This window comes from Leptinotarsa decemlineata, unplaced genomic scaffold, assembly GCF_025532065.1.
Source record: "Leptinotarsa decemlineata unplaced genomic scaffold, Ldec_3_MD MMD2_tig00001393_RagTag_RagTag, whole genome shotgun sequence".
In the NCBI taxonomy this organism is placed as follows: Eukaryota; Metazoa; Arthropoda; class Insecta; order Coleoptera; family Chrysomelidae; genus Leptinotarsa; species Leptinotarsa decemlineata.
The window spans coordinates 4,629,100-4,646,500 of NW_027412562.1; the positions used below are offsets into that span (position 1 = coordinate 4,629,100).

Consider the following 17,401-nt stretch of genomic DNA (forward strand, 5'->3'; position numbering starts at 1 on the left):
TGCGAAATGTGTTTTGAATGTTTCGTGTAAGTCTGAAGCCTGCGAAGTCGAGTATACCTATTTCTTGGAATAGTATATTGAAGGAGTATTGATTTTTTATAATCGAGGATCTGTTGTTGAGAGTTACAGCAAAGTTCTTTAATAAAAAGAATATTTCAAAATTATATCCCACAGACATTTATGCAAGGAACCTCACAAAGGTAGGTCTTTCAGATGTTTTTCGTTCATCCAGCAGCAGGACGATGCTGCTTATCAGTAGAGTAGATCGCTTACTTTCGAGGTATTACCGGAAAATAACTTCAGGAACAAATGTAATTATTTTTCTGAGAAAAATTAAATGACATATATTACATATTATGTTATGTTCGATCATTTTGGATAAATCAGTTACAATGGAAATGTAGCTTAGCCTATACAGTCGATGAAATTAGATATCATGCGAAAAATCTCACAGCATAAAATGACTTGTTTTAAAAATCAGTAAGTATATCATGAACCAAAATATTTTCATAATCACTCGGGCTTATATTGTCCAACAATCCTTTTGCATTGTCTGTAGCGTTCTCCATATGGTTCTGGCATTACAGATCCTTTACATCCATATCCTCCTATCTTGTGGATACTGGCGAAATCGTCGCAATCGATTTTATTGTCTCCATTACAATCCTGGAAAAAAATTTAAAATGAATAATGAATAAATCACTTTCGAATACAGGTTGTAACTATGTATTTGTAATTTAAGGAAATCATTCCTTGTGGTATTTTATGAAGAAATATTGATAGCTATTTTCAAATCGACGACAGTAGTGTACAAATGTGAATTCGGAAACATAACTGTTACATTCTTATTAGTCAGTGGGCTATGCTTGTAGACAGGCAGAAAACTGGGCATTGCCCACTGACTAATAAGAAAGATGTTTTCCGTATTCAGGGGAATCGGGCAATTTTCGGATATGCAGTTGGTTAGTACCTCGTCCACTAGATGGAGTGACATTTTTGTTGTTCGCTCCAACTTAGGACGAGGAATGAAATACTGTGAAAGAATTTCGATTTGCAATTAAGACAGTCCATCTTGTCCTCCTGGACATTTCAAAAGCCTTCGACCGAGTATGGCACGAAGGCTTATTACATAAAATGCTCGATTTCGACCTGCCTCGGGGCCTGATCCGGTGGATTAGGTCCTTTCTGAAGGGCAGATCATTTCAGGTCCGAGTTGAAGGAACCCTGTCTCCCGTCAAGGAAATCCAAGCTGGAGTGCCTCAAGGAGCTGTTCTGTCTCCACTATTGTACAGCCTTTACGTGAGCGACCTTCCGAGGTTCGATCACATGAAGGTTTCCCTATACGCCGATGATACGGCTCTCCTCGCTTCTTCCATGGGACGGGGGTTGGCGGTCGTCTACATGCAACGCGCATTGGACGACCTCGAACGCTGGTACCTGGAATGGAAGATTCGGGTGAACCCAGGCGATAGATTTGGGGAGGCGCAACGTTTCTCCAGATACAAGAGTCACGATTTCAGGCAGGGAGATCGAATGGCAAACGCGAGTCAAATACCTAGGTCTTTGGGTAGACCGCCGACTCACCTGGGTAAATCACGTTGATTACATCAAGGACAGAGTACAAATGAGGATAGCCAAACTCTATCCTCTGATCAACCGAAAGTCCAAACTCAATCTTAGGAATAAGATTTTACTATATAACACGATGTTCAAGCCTGTCATTATGTATGCTTCAGGCGCTTGGGGACAACCCTCTCCGACAAACCTTTCCATTCTGGAGAGATTGCAAAACAAACTTCTCAGGATGCTGGTGAATGCTCCATGGTTCGTGCGGAATGAAGCCATCCGCACATATTTGAAGCTGTTAACCATACAGCAGCCCATTCAGTTGAGGAATCAGAGAGTTTTCGAGTCAGCGGAAACTCATGATAACCCATTAGTTAGGGAAGCTGTAGATTACACTATAGACGACCCCACTCGATTCAGAAGGCCCCGTCGCTCGGTTGAGTGAAGGCCCCACGACGTCTGTTAAAATGAACAGTTTGTTCATCAATACCCCAGTAAGGAAGGGGTACACAAGGCCAGAGCGGCATAGATGTCATTGACCTTTATGCCGTCACCAAAACACTCTAAGTTATGAACCACTCGTCCTCCTGACGAGAGACAGTCGAAAGGGTACGGGAAAAGATTTCCAACCTGATTAAAATGAAGATGACTATCGGATTTGCAATTATGGAATATCATTGACTTTAGGTCGATGATAGCCACTATCTTGCACTGATGAGTAGTTAATGAGCCCGAAACCGGTCTGCAAGTGTGCCCGTTCCAAAATTGATGGTCGACTCTTTCAGTTGTATTGCCAATTGCATATGCAGGAAATTTTCTGTGAAGATTCCTGCATTGACGCCTATCGGATATAATCCAACGCGTTTCATGGTATTAGCCAGGGGAGAAGTTGTTTTCTGATAGGTGTCAGTGCATTCAACCTAATGTGTAGGTATATCCGAGACGGGCTTGAACATTTAAAGTTCATTCCTTTATAAATGTTACATGACTGATCAACTTTTTGTCTTGATATTTGTGATGTTTCAAAAAGCCCTTTCATTTGTACGTAAAAAAGAGCTAGTTGTTTTTCGTTGTTGTCGCAGTAAAACATTTGAAACATCCCATGAAAATTAGAAAACGAGTAGGAGTAATGTTAGGAGAACACAAAAACTATTATTGTCATTGACATTTTTGTTAGTATTCCATTCCAAAGAAATGTACATAAAAATGGTGGATGTAATTGCTCAAAATGAGCACATTTTATCAGGAGCATCGTACAATTAGCTGGTGCAGCGAGTAACACTGCAATTATCAGTAATACCGTTTCTCAGATCGTTCTTATCTACCACCGGCGTCGTATAAACAAGGATATTATCCAAAGGATTAAATTCCGGAAAGCTTGGTGGTCATAAAAGAGATCCCGCACCACCTGTATAATGATTATCATAAGTGCTATCGATATGTTTGTTAGCGATACACTAGAGGTTTGTTCTGGTTTGCGCAGTTGATATAGAGCTTTCTGGTTTATTGAGGATAATTTCAGACTGATTCTGGTTTCGACTGCGAAATGATCCTTAACTGTTTTGAACCGTCCCGAATCGTTTTTGCTCTCGAGGCTGAACTGTTGAGAACTGTTTCGCGTTGGTCATGCGCATTTATGTGGAAATTTGTTTGGGCTATTTGCTAGGATGTTTTTTCATTTATTTGATTTGAAAAATTGATGATTGAGGGTGGATAACATTTGAGCTGACTATAGGGATACGATACATAACAAAATGGACATGATTAATAGTATTTTCTCGTCTTCATCTCTTTATATATACGATAGGTGGCACAGTGGTCTCCTCAAAAGCGTTCTGGTTTAAACAAGTGTCCGAGACTATTTCGGAGTGTTTGAGATTTTTTGTTTGTACGCACCATGTCTTGCGCAGTTTCCAAACGTTTTGGGATGTTAGAACCAGAACAAACCTTAGGTTTGTTCTGGTTCTAACCAGAATTTGCAGATGAATTTGAAAAAACCACTGTAGAGTAAACAATCACTTCAAGCAACATGAGGTGACGAAGATGGCTGGTATTCGGCGATGAATTAAGGTAAGCGGAGATAGCAGGAATTATTGACACAAAATCCCGCGTAATATAAAATTTGGAAGTAAATGTATAGTATAGTATGTTTTTCTCTTTCTGACCACATAATACTCGCATTTTGACCTATGAATGGAGTTAGCAGGTTCACATTTTCAATGACGATATGTCATTGAATATGTAATTTAAAGACATAAATCTTCTAACGTAGGTATCTGGCTGATATTCTTCTAGAAATTGTTACGATACGTTACACCAGTGAGGTTGAAGAAAAAGAAAAAATGACCAGATCAGACCACTGAATCCCGCCCATATTTTCGCCGAAAGTTGTATCAAAAACTACTCTTCAGAAAGGCATGCGGATTTTCTAGGAAAGATTATTGATTTATGTTATATTGGTCACTTTCTGTGGAAAATTTGCCTTATCATCGAATGTAACTTATGGGGCGAAATTGAAACTCATACTTCCAAACAAATGGTTTAGTTTAATCTTCCTCTTGAAAATGATCACTTGGTGATTGAAACACGTGTCGAGGTGTTAAAATAACAGTTTGATGATGGGATTTAACTCCAGTAATATACATTACTACACCAAAGGTTCCAAACAGTGTTTCATAAGTAAATAGTCATTTTGTTGAATCTACATCTGTGAAATTAGTACAGCATTCAACAACACGTGAAAATAATTGTTGTATCAAAACAGGTGATCTGTTTGGGAAACGTACCGCGCGCTTCGCCTATTTTACGGTCACCATAATCGTCCTACCGAGAGGACTGAAGGTAAATGATCATAGACAACGACGTGTGTTCACTGAATGGACACTGGAGCAAGTAGCCAATGACCCTATTTTACATCGAAAAATTATCTTTAACGATGAGACCCATTTCTATGACTGAGTACATGAAGAAACAAAATTTTCGAATTTGGGGACGATACCAATTATGAGATCCAAGAGAAAAAGTCAGTGTTTGGTGTGGATTTTAGACTGACGCCGTTATCGGTCCATATTTCTTCGAGAACGACGTTGGCCAGACCATCACTGTCAACGGCTAGCACTGGTCTTTCCGCTCGACTGCAATTTAGTCAAGGTCATGCTCAGCCCCACTTCTGTATCTGTAGAGTCGGGAGGGTGAGTATAGGCCCACAGCACTTAGGCCACAGCAATTAGGTCCATCCTCTTGAAGAGTTGCCTCCTAGGTCATCGGCCATCCTGTTCTTTCCAGGAAGGTGGGCAGGTCACTAGGAAGCACCTCCTTTATATCGAAAGGTGTCAGCCAAGACTCGCCGAACACACTCTCTCTTATTGACGATAACTCCGGACACTCGCATAAGACATGCCTGACAGTTTAATCTTTCTGTTCATACATCCTGCATAGAGGTGTATCCATTAGCCCCATAATATGGAGGTGTTTCCTTAATTGACAGTAGCCAGTCAGAAATCCTATTGTTAAGCGTAGGTTTTTCCTGGTCATCGTCAGATATTTCTTCGGCGCCAGCTTCCCAAGGTCGCCCAGGGTGATCCTGGCAAGACTGCATCCTTTGATTCCATCCCATCTCCTTAGGGATTGAGTATGGGTGTGACGTTTGGCTGGTTCCGTAATTGTCGAAATCATCAGGCCGTAGGTGTCACTGGGTCCTAAAATTCTTAGTCCGGTCGCTTTCTTGGCCAAAGAGTCGGCAATGCGATTACCTTTACTCCTGTCGTGCCCTTTCACCCACCTCAGGATAATGTTATTATTCACCGAGGCCTTGGCTAAATCTTGGTGGCACTCTAGTACTAGCCTTGAGGTAACACGTTGTCTGTTCAAGACTAATAGTGCTTGTCTGCTATCAGTGCAGATTGTTATGTTTTTGCCAGAGATTCCTTTCTTGGTTATTTCTTTTGTGGCGATTGACATACCAGCCAGTTCTGTTTGAACCACTCTGGTATTTTTTCCATTCCCCATTTAAGCCTTAGGCTAAGTGACCTTAGCTCAGCCCCACTTGTCTCTCTCAAAACTTCTGTGACACCGCATCTGTTCGATAGCTCTTCCACCAGCTTTCAAAGATCCATCGAGTTATTGGATGAGCTGAAAAGATCGCAGACTCACACACAGATGACGCTGCTAGTAATAAATCCATGTGATTTTCAGTTAACCACAGCCTTCAAAAGACACGTGCACAAATTTCACAGCTGTCGGACTATTAGTTTGTGGGATAGAACATTTTGAGTGAAGAAAATTTCGTTAGTGTGAAGAAAATGAATAAAAATGAATTTCGGGCCTTTTGACTAAAAAAAAATTTTTGAAGCTAAGGCTTGGATTGATAAACATTATTCGAACTTTGCACCAGAAAAATCAACCATTGAGAAGTGGTTTGCTGAGTGTACGAGGTGAAATGAACACCGAAGACGATGCACGCAGGGGACGCCCTCTAAAGAGGATATTACTGACGAAAATATCAAAAAATCTTCAAAATACTATTGGATGACCTCAAAGTGAAAATGACTTGATGGTTCTGAGCAGTGCTTGAAGCTAATCCACCATAAAAAAACCCAAATTTATGTGGCGATATGTGACCATGGATGAAACATGGCTCCATCATTACACACCAGAATTAAAACGATCGTCATCTGAGTCGACTGCACCTGGTGAGATGTGCATGGTATAATATTCATCGACTATTTTGGAAAAGGAACAACGACTATTACAAAGCGTTAATGGAATATTTGAAGGAGGAAGTGGCGGAAAAACGGTCCCATTTGAAGAGAAAGCAAATCAATGAAAGCAATGGCAAAATTTTATGAACTGGGATTCGAATTGCATTCGCATTCACCGTATTCTCGAGATCTGAATCAAGTCTACCCCTCAGGCGGTAGAGCAGACTCAATCCAAAATAATCTCAATTGCTGTTATAAAATCGTTAAATCCCGGCTGAAAGAGGAGGCCCATATTTGGCGGTAATCAACGGTTCCCTCAATTTAAAATGAAACGTTAATTTACTAGTCAAGTTTTTTTGAACTATTAAACTGCGTTAGGAAATTCTAGTTGGCTGTAGTTGGTTTGACCAACCAACGAGTTTATGTCAGCGTTGGTGGTTTGGCCAATCAACGCCGACATGAAAATTTGGCAAACTAACTTGGGTGTCACACCAATAGGTGATTCCACTAATGTTTCGCTAGCGTTTACGCAGTTATTTCTATCAAGAAACCTTCCTGGTTCTTCATATTTTGTCTTAAATCAGCTGCAAGGGTAAGGGAGCTAGGCTCCAACCTGATTGAACTGAGGATGAACTTGGTCACATTTTGTCTTCAATCTAGGACGCCTGCCCGATAATGCCCAAATTTCTGCTAACGCAGTTGTTGGTTTTGAAGATTGGTCAAACCACCAACGCTAACATAAAAACTTGGCAAGCTATCTTGTGTAGCACACCAATAAGTAATTCTTCTTAGGTCTCGCTTGAGTTTATGCAGCCAAGTACTCATCTTGGACCTTCACATTTTGTTTTCAATCGAGGACTGCCCGCCCGGTACTGATGATGTCCAACAGGCTGAAGCAGCTTACTCCCCAAGTCAAGCGCGCTCAAAGAAGTTTTACTTCAAAATATTTTTTTATGTTCACCTACGAAATTTTAGCCCAATGTTTATACTACTGCGACGTAGGAGTGTTCACCACTACTAAAATGCCAATCCTTGAGAAAAATCTCTTGGCAACTGAACCTGTGTTATTTGGATTTGGTGTGAGTATAATTCAGGTTCTTCAAACAGAAAAGTGACTGATTCCGAACTGCAGTGCCATCTTTCTGGTTCTAATCGAATAACTTTCATCATTTACATATAGAATCAATTTATCTAACTGTACGCCACTTTTTGCTTGAAATACCAAGTTTAGGATAATCTAGCGTGTTCCATACAAAGTTTTTATCAGCTATAATATCCCAAGGACATTGATAACTAACGAAATAATTTTATCAGTTTTCGAAAGCACGTTATTTGGTAACATCCCGACGCCGAAGGCGGAGGGATGTTACCTAAAATAACGTGCTTGAGGAAGTTGTGATAAAATTATGAGTTATTTATCAATGTTCGAGGGATATTCGGTGAGAAAATTTTTTGCAATTCGAACAAAATTATTTATTGAAAACACAGTTATTAAAAGAACAATTCGTACAATGATATAACTCCATGAATATTTTCCAAGTGTATTTTTTACTATTGACAGTATTTTTTGGTGTATTTTCTTCAATGATTTTGTCAATTGCCGGATCATTTTGAACACCAAAGCGAGGAAGTGACATTTTCGAAATAAATTGAATTACTGAAATGTCAAACAACTTTATTGTGTTGGTTGCTTAGCAATGTCATGACATAAGTGATAACTACCCGTGAAAACTATCCATGGGTAGTTATCAGTGTAATGATGGTTTCATTGGTTATTTCGACACACATGACTAGAAATAGACAAATTTGATAGGATAATTTTTTTGGCAAAAAATTTTCAGTGTAATGATGGTTTCATTGGTTATTTCGACACACATGACTAGAAATAGACAAATTTGATAGGATAATTTTTTTGGCAAAAAATTTTCAGGGTAATGTTCTTTATAAAATCGGTATCCAACCTTTTCTTTCATAAGACCAACGAGAGAACTTATAATAAAATGTCAACCCCCCCAAAAAAGAATTAGCTTCAAAAATGTTTTGTTTACGCAGTTATATGGATGAACCATTTCCACAACTGAAAAGATTTTCAGATTGTGAGGCATAACAGGTCTTCAGTATCAGACACCAAAAAAAAGTTGAATTTGAACGTTCATCTTTCCCAGCTTTCTGTCAGAAAGTAACTACTTTCTTGGCTAATACCATGGTGGATATTGGTTGGACTTATGAAAATATCCTCACATAGGAAGTTCTTAGTTCTTGCAGATGTCTTCCGTTGTACAGCAGCAGAAACCTGGTGGAATCAATACAGAGATCAGCTACAAACCGAATTTCTGCAAAATTATCATTTGCTATTCCCAACTGAATTGATAAAGCTTCTATTGTTAATATACGGTCTTCGTCAGAGAATACAGCCTTCAACTGCGTATTAGCGATAGAAACTGGTGGCATAAATTGGTAATACCATACATAAATGATGCCCTAGTTCGGTCTGTCCTGCAGTGATGAGAAGTTTCTGCTGTTGTTCAACAAGAAGCATGTTAAAGGACTTCCGTTGTAAGAAAACTAGGATAAGTGTCTGCCACATCAACTTGCAACAACAAGTTCTAATAAAATGAACATCAAAAACATATTATATTTCATTACCTGCTGGAATCTGTTCATATATCCTTGGACTGAAAGAGCCGAACATCTGAGATCGATGGCGCAATTGGCGTAGGCGGTAGGACTCTCAGGGGATTCCCCACTCACAGTCGGTTTTCCAGAATCTGCCCAGTAAGCCCAAGTCAATCTGAAGGGTCCGCAAACATCACCTATGAAACACAAATCACGTTATTAATTTTTACTTCGCCTCCACGGAAAATCGTTTTCTTGACTGTTGCTGAAACTATAAACGAAGCTTAGATGCCAAGACCTTTGAGTTCGATGTTGTGGCTTGCCAAATCGTTTTTTTCATGAAGTTCCCAGTTTCTGGAATATCGTTCCTTACAAGTAGTCAAAGATAGTACTCTTCAACCATCAACACTGCTTTGTTGAAGCCTCCACAGTTTCTTGTCCATCAAATACCTATGAATCAACTACTTTTTCACACATTTTCCACATGTACATTTATATCCTTATAGAGATCTGAAGGAAATTTCAGCTCAATCTATGGAAATAAATATGCCAAAGGTTAATGTTATTATTCAGCTATTTATGTCGAAGCTTGGCTTTATAAAACAGACCGCAGTAAGGACGTTGTTTATCTTCTATATTCGAGGATTCACTTTTCTGTGGATCCCTTAGTTCTTCTAGGGAAGTCATGATGCCAGTGAATATTTTCAATAAGCTTTTGTTCTTAGAGAACATCTATATGTCGAATAATGCATTCATGGTTACATCTAGTTGCTTTGAAGCAAAAGCTGCAGAGGTCAGGAAGGATTATTTTTCAGCCCCAACGTGGAGAGACCTGTTCAACTTGGATAAAAAAGGTTTGAGTCCCAAAGATGGATGCGGAGTAGATCAATCAGCGGAGGAGAGATTGAGCTCATTAACATCGAGGAACTCGTGTTGACACATTGTGTAGAGTAAGTGGATAAATTATTCTGTGTGGTAAACTGTGAGTCATTTGTTGCTTTTGAAAAGGCATTCGAAGAGTAAACTGAAAAACAAAGTTTTTGGTCGACAAAACAATGAAAATGTGAACAACGTTTCAATATTTATGCAAGCGGTAGCAACAGCAGATGCTATAAGAATTCATCTCACGAAGATAAGAAATAATAGTGGTAATAAGTGAAATTGCGTGCGAACTGTGAAAAAATCAGATGAAAGAATTAGAAAACGGTGAGGTGAAAACATGTTCAACCTTAAATAAAAAAAAGTATCAAAAATTTCATTGTGATGGACGATGTTGATTTAACAATTTCTATATAAAAGAGAAACGAGTTCCTACGCTTTGGGAAATTTATCAGGAAAATTGACTATCAAAGAAGCAGACAGTCATTACGAAAAGAAATTCGTGAACTACGATTTTGATAGAAAAAGGTGAAAAATAACAGAAAAATATTGATAGAACGACACCTACTCGAGTACATAGGATACAGCAACAACAACAAGGTTTGAAAAAAACTGTTAGTAAAGGGCAATGTCTGCGGGTGGTAAAAATTGCGTTAAGCGGAAATCAAATTGTAATACATGTCATTATCACAACGAAATGAATTTTGATAATTATAAGAAATGGGTGTTGGAACAGTTGATTCCGAATTAAGTCTCAAAATTTTAACACTGCCATCTTTATTGATTTTTGAATTTTTTTGTATTTTTACAAAAACTATAGTAAGTTGACAAAGATCATTTCTTTTCATAGATTTGACACACGCAAAAGAATCACGAAAGTACATTTCAGTTACTGTGAAGCCGTGACACTATGAATTTCACTAGTTCGGACTTCCATTGTCTACTATATAAAATGATTTGAAATCCCTGAAACAAGTAAAAAAAGAATAATTAAAAAAAGAATAGTTGAAAATAACAATTATATTAAGCAACAATAAACCTGAAATGAAATGATAGTGAAATAACCTACAAGTAAAAATATAATAATTGAATAAATAAAAATTAAAGGAATGAAAAAAGAAAATAATAAAAAATAAAAAAGTGTAGAGATTCCAAGTCACGTTAGTTCACGACGTTTCGATTGTTGGTATCTACAATCGTCTTCGGGTGATGACTGGACTGATTCCTCCGAGAGATGACTATTTTATAGGTCGTTGAAATACTTTCACTTTCTCTACTTTCCATTTTCCGCTTCACTGAGTCCGTGAGAGATGACCGTTTTGGCGGGAGTTGGTCATTTTTCGTTTGATGATGGGTTTCCATATGTTTCGTATATCTACGCTGGCCTGGCTGAATACGTTGTTGGACAACATGTATGCGGCTTCCTTAAATTTTCTCCTGAACCAATGTTCCTCTCTGTGCAAGATCTCAGCTTGGGACCACTCGATGTTGTGTTGATGGGTCCAAACATGGTCTGCTATCCCTGATTTGCTGGTTTCTCCTCGCTGTGTATGCTTCTTGTGCTCGGCAATGCGAACATTCAATGGCCTCTTAGTTTCACCAATATAAGATTTTCCGCACTCACAGGGTATCCGGTAAATGCAATTCTTGGAATCGCAGTCCGCGTTTGGGGGCCTGGTTTTCGTGAGGCTGCTACGGATAGTGTTACTGGATCTGAAACAGGTTCTAATGTTGTACTTGGAACCAATTCTTCTTATCCTCTCCGATAATCCTCTGATGTAGGGAAGTGCAAGCACTGGTTGTGACGGCTTCTCTTCCTTGCGAGGCTCCTGCTGTCTTTTAGCCAAAGTCTTTTCTACCATCGCTTTGGAGTATCCATTCCGCTGAAGATCATTTTTGATGATGTCTAGTTCCTTCTCGAGACCTTCCTTTGTATTACAGAGCCCAAAAGCACGGTCTAATAGAGTCTTGATGATTCCTCTTTTTGTCGATTGATGGTGGTTGGATTCGTGGTTCAGATACTGTCCCGTATGAGTGGGTTTTCGGTATACAGATGTTTCCCACTTAGTGTCGGTCCTCTTCACCAAAACGTCTAAGAATGGCAATTCATTGTGGATTTCCTTCTCCATTGTGAAAATGATGGAAGGTCTCACGCTGTTGATGTGTTTCAGAAAGGCGTCTAGTTCGGTATTCCCATGGTTCCATATTATGAAGGTGTCGTCAACATATCTCAACCAGACTCGAGGTTTCTTGTGGGCTTCTTCAATGGCCAGAGTTTCAAACCACTCCATATATATGTTGGCTATGACTGGTGAAAGTGGCGATCCCATTGGCAGTCCCTCATCTTGTGTAAAGACTGCCAATGGCAGAAAATTTAAGGAAGCCGCATACATGTTGCCCAACAACGTATTCAGCCAGGCCAGCGTAGATATACGAAACATATGGAAACCCATCATCAAACGAAAAATGACCAACTCCCGCCAAAACGGTCATCTCTCACGGAATCAGTGAAGCGGAAAATGGAAAGTAGAGAAAGTGAAAGTATTTCAACGACCTATAAAATAGTCATCTCTCGGAGGAATCAGTCCAGTCATCACCCGAAGACGATTGTAGATACCAACAATCGAAACGTCGTGAACTAACGTGACTTGGAATCTCTACACTTTTTTATTTTTTATTATTTTCTTTTTTCATTCCTTTAATTTTTATTTATTCAATTATTATATTTTTACTTGTAGGTTATTTCACTATCATTTCATTTCAGGTTTATTGTTGCTTAATATAATTGTTATTTTCAACTATTCTTTTTTCAATTATTCTTTTTTTACTTTTTTCAGGGATTTCAAATCATTTTATATAGTAGACAATGGAAGTCCGAACTAGTGAAATTCATCACGAAACATTGTCAATCACCATCAAACAAACCGTGACACTATAATTCATCACCTGAAGAAATAAAGTGTTGTAAAAAGTTTTGCAGTTTCATAAAATCTCTAAGAAATTTTCATTTCGAATATTGTTTTTTCTATAGAGGATTTTTTTCCAGATTTGATCAATTTATCATTTATATATTTTTTCAGCCCTTAGTTATATTCATGACTCATTGGTTCCGAGAATCATGTGCCCTGAGCAAGCCCAGTGAGCCAAGAATGACAGCATTCTGTATCTGTCCGGCTAAGATTTCTGCCTTAGTGCGGCAAGCCGCCAAGATCTTGAGATTCCATCAAAAACTTCAATAATTATAACAATCAATTATGACCATGAAACAACGATTTGCAAAAAATTGATGAAAATATTGAAAATCCATGTTTTTATGAAAAATAAACCACTGTTAAAACACACCTGGTATATACTCGGAAAAATTCAAATGGATATATTATGTCTTACCTGAACAAATTCTCGAAGTATTGCATGCAGAAATAGCTTCACAAATGCATCCAAGGCATTGCTGGGTTACTGGCAAGTCTTGGGAGATGATACCTGAATAATGAACGACAATAATTAAGATGTTGTTGAAATGCAGAATCAATAGCATACATAAGACAGAAAAACTTTTATTCGATAACTTGTTTTCTTGTTGTTGACAAATAATTTCAGACACTTCAAATGGACAATGTAGACAAGAATTTTTCAATGCATAGTTATTATGAAGATATTATGAATGACGTAATCTTTTTATTTATTTAAAGGGAGAAATATTTCGATATTCATTTTCATAACATTTTAACCAGTTATTTCGTTAAAATATCGTAAACGTAGGAACAAAAGTCTATACTGGGGCCAAATTGAAAGTTTGAAAAACTTCTGACAAAGTTCATGAGGTTGTTTGCAAATGGTGGAGAGTTTATAACATACATGTAGAAAAAACATTCAGTAATGTATGAAAATTAATATATGATTAAAACGTTGAATTTTGTTTTTGAAAATAATCATTTCAGACAATATACAAGAGTTCATTTCGAATTGCGATCGCAGCAACAGAAATATTAAAAAAAATGAAGTTTAAAATTCATTCGCGGTGGTACCAATACACTTAGTTGAAACAACTCATAAACAGTATCATAGAACACGATGTCAGAATTTAATCATGAAACACCCAATAGAAAGAAAGTTGACAGATTTGTCAAATCTTTTGAATTACATCGAACTTTTTTTTTACTTTTTATTGTGTTAATGATTTTCATAGTATGTTGATTAATGTAAATAATATTTTTATTGAATTTTGAAATGCAGAAAATATATTAGAGAAGTGAGAACCTTTCACTTTACTTCACCTACTCTCAAGCATGACGAGACCAAATTTTCTTTTCGAATATCTATGAAACGACTGGAAGATATGAAAAACTACATTTTATTGTTTACTTTATGCTTGAATATTACTGGAGTTTTATCCCAACATCAAACCGTTATTTCAACACCTCGACACGTGTTTCGATCACCAAGTGATCATCTTCAAGAGAAAGATTAAACTTTTTCTTTTCGAATATCTATGAAACGACTGAAGATATGAAAAACTACATTTTATTGTTTACTTTATGCTTGAATATTACTGAAGTTTTATTCCAACACAAATCCGTTATTTCAAACACCTCGACACGTGTTTCGATCACCAAATGATCATCTTCAAGAGGAAGATCAACCTAAACGGGTTTAGTTTGATCTACATTTGGTGAAACACGGGGTGTTAAAATAACTGTTTGGCGTTCGGAGAAAACTCCAGTAATATTCATTACTACACCAAGGATTCCAAACAGTGAATCCCAAGTATTTTATGCTTCATACAATAGTTTTTTGTGTGAAGGTGACATTTTGGAAGTCAAAAAAACAACAAAAGTTTATGAAACTGACTTGAATTGTGTTTCAACTTCGTGTTTGTAGTCCTCACATTAGTGGCATCCAATTGAGTTTATCATTCAACATATGCATTCATTTAATTTTCCTTTAGAACCAGTATCATTATTTTAACCGGTTCGCCAGCTCAGATATAAAAATACCTCATTACAACGTACATTAGAAAGGTTCTTCTGGTTACAGTGTTCGATGTTACATCGAAAAATTGTAAAAATTATTTCAATCACGACGTGTAATTGAAGCGAAAAAAATTAAAGTAGTACGCGAAACATTAAAATTCATAAAGGTATTTTGTTGAACACACCTTTGATTTATAATAACCACACCTAGTCTCTTGAAGAGCAAGATTCAAGTTCATAGATTTCGTTATGACGAGTACAATGAGCCACTACGTTCAACGGAGGTCACGGTGTTAAAGTCAAAATGATACAGGGTGGAAACTAAAATGTGTATCAATCTTGTTACTTTTTTCGAATATCCACATTCTCATTACCCTTTAGAATTTTTTTATGATTTCTGAGTTGCAAAAGATAATTTAACCTTTTGCGATATCTCGTTGTGAAGGCAAAAAAAAATGATTTAAAGATATGTACATATTGAAAATTATTTCATGTAGTCAGAGTAACTTCCTTCAAAGGCTATTTGAGAGACCTATACAGGCTGTTTAGTAAACATGCGGCAAAAATTTAAGAGACTAGTCCTTAGACTACTCTAAGGATATTTTGTCCTTTGATGATATTTGATAGGGCGTTTTATTTCGAAGATATGGAGCGAAAAATAATATCGACAATGACAATTTTGGTAATTTTTAAATTATTAACGTAGCCGAAATGAAAATAGAAATTGTAAGAACATGTTAAACTAATTGACAATTTCAGAAGTCTACACTTAGATGATTATAACACTGAAAGTTCGTTCTCTAATCACATAATTACAACCATTGTTTTGATATTGATTCTGATTTAAATGTTTTACACGTTTGCCACAGAGGCACTTAATTTACTTGGAATTTTTGAAATCAACTCTGCTATTGATAACCCTAATTTTTTATATCTTAATGAACAAGTACAGTTTGATTGTCAAAAGTTTTTCAATTCTCTCAATTTTAACTAAATTTCCCCTCACTTGATCTTCCATAAACCCTTATTTTATTCCTTTTATTAGTATGGTTGTTGTTTGATACCTTTTCTTTATAGGGCAATAGATACCTATCTCGTCTGGTGGTGCTGATCGGAACAATTGTTCTTCCAACCTCATTGACTCACAATTCAACTCAATTCTCAAATTATTGTAACAAGATAGCATGTATACATGGTATGGGATCTGTTTGCTCAGAACACGAGTCGATATTTATGTGGTGGTCCTTCTCCTGTTATGTTCTGTATTTGCAAATCTCTTGTCATTGTTCCATGTCGATTGTATCTCTGTGTTTGCAAATCTCTTGTCATTGTTCCATGTCAATTTTATCTCTTTATATATTTTTGACAGTTGATAATTCCAACAAATGTCTAGTTATTTTTTTTAGACTTGTCCAAGGCTTTCAATACGGTTTCTCACGGAAAATTGATATAAAACTCTATACTTATAGAGTTCGAGGCCCGGCAATTGAAATTTTCAAAAATTACTTGGCACATAGAAAACAAACTATCAAAGTTGGCAATAGCATCAGCTCTCCTCGTGAAATCTCTATTGGTGTACCGCAGGGGACAGTTTTGGGACCCCTACTATTCCTAGTGTATATCAACAGCATAGCCGAAATTAGAAACTTCAAAGGCCATCTCATCTCATATGCAGACGATATGGCCATTGTTTATAAAGCAAAGACATTGCGACAAGTATACAACTAAGCCGAAGAGAGTTTAGAAAAGCTACAAATATGGCTAAATGACAATCTACTTAACCTCAATGTCTCAAAACCAAAATTCATAGCATTTTCTTTACAAAGTAACCAACAACCCGATATGCAAATGATTCTCATTCATAAACCTACTTGCTCAAAAACATCATGTAGCTGCCCAAGTATTGAAAAGGTTAAGAACACTAAATATCTTGGACTGGTCTTGGACCAGCACATGAGATGGGATGTACACGTTTCTCGTATGATCAAAAGACTCAGGCAATTAACATATAAAATGTATAATCTAAGATGTATATTAACAAAACAAAACTTATTAATAATATATAATTCACTGATTGAATCAGTCATTTGATACTGTATCACAGTATGGGGGGAGCATTCGAAGAATGTATTGCATAATATTCAAATCATTCAACATTCTTTGATTCAAATCATTTTTTTAAAATCTAGACGTTTCGATTCAAAACAGTTGTATACCGAAACCAAATTACTTGACGTCAAAAGTCTGTATGCATACCATTGTCTCGTTTGAATATTTTCTAATAAATCAAACTATTGCCCGGCAAGATCAAAAGATACTAGATACGCACAAAATTTATCACTTACCACACACAAAGAACAATATATTATTTTGCATCGAAATTGTATAATATACTTCCAAAAGAAACAAGTGAAATTTGAAACTTCAAAATTTATAAAGCAAATATAAAAAAATGTATCACTACAAATTCTCTGAACTAATTTTATAAGATATATAATAACTGTTAAGTTACTAAGTAACTATGCAACTTGGTTCTATCATCATCCTACTATATTTGTCTGATCGCATTACGTATCCATGTTAATAAAATAACCTAATATTCAGAACACAACAATTTATTTCACCAACTTTCTCTGCTTTTCATTTCTCTATCGTTTTTTCCTCTTTTTG

At 36.9% G+C, this 17,401-nt stretch overlaps 1 protein-coding gene across 1 annotated transcript in view; it reads right to left on the bottom strand.

Moving 5' to 3' along the window:
• Positions 1–328: 328 nt before the first annotated feature.
• LOC111515531 (lysozyme) overlaps positions 329–17,401 on the bottom strand; it is a 34,479-nt gene continuing 17,406 nt past the window's right edge. The window contains exons 2-4 of the mRNA XM_074175878.1: positions 13,149–13,241; positions 8,913–9,079; positions 329–666 (exon numbers count right to left, since the gene is read on the bottom strand). Coding sequence (XP_074031979.1) covers positions 514–666; positions 8,913–9,079; positions 13,149–13,241 — 413 coding nt within the window. The 3' untranslated portion in view covers positions 329–513. The remainder of the gene's footprint in view (positions 667–8,912; positions 9,080–13,148; positions 13,242–17,401) is intronic.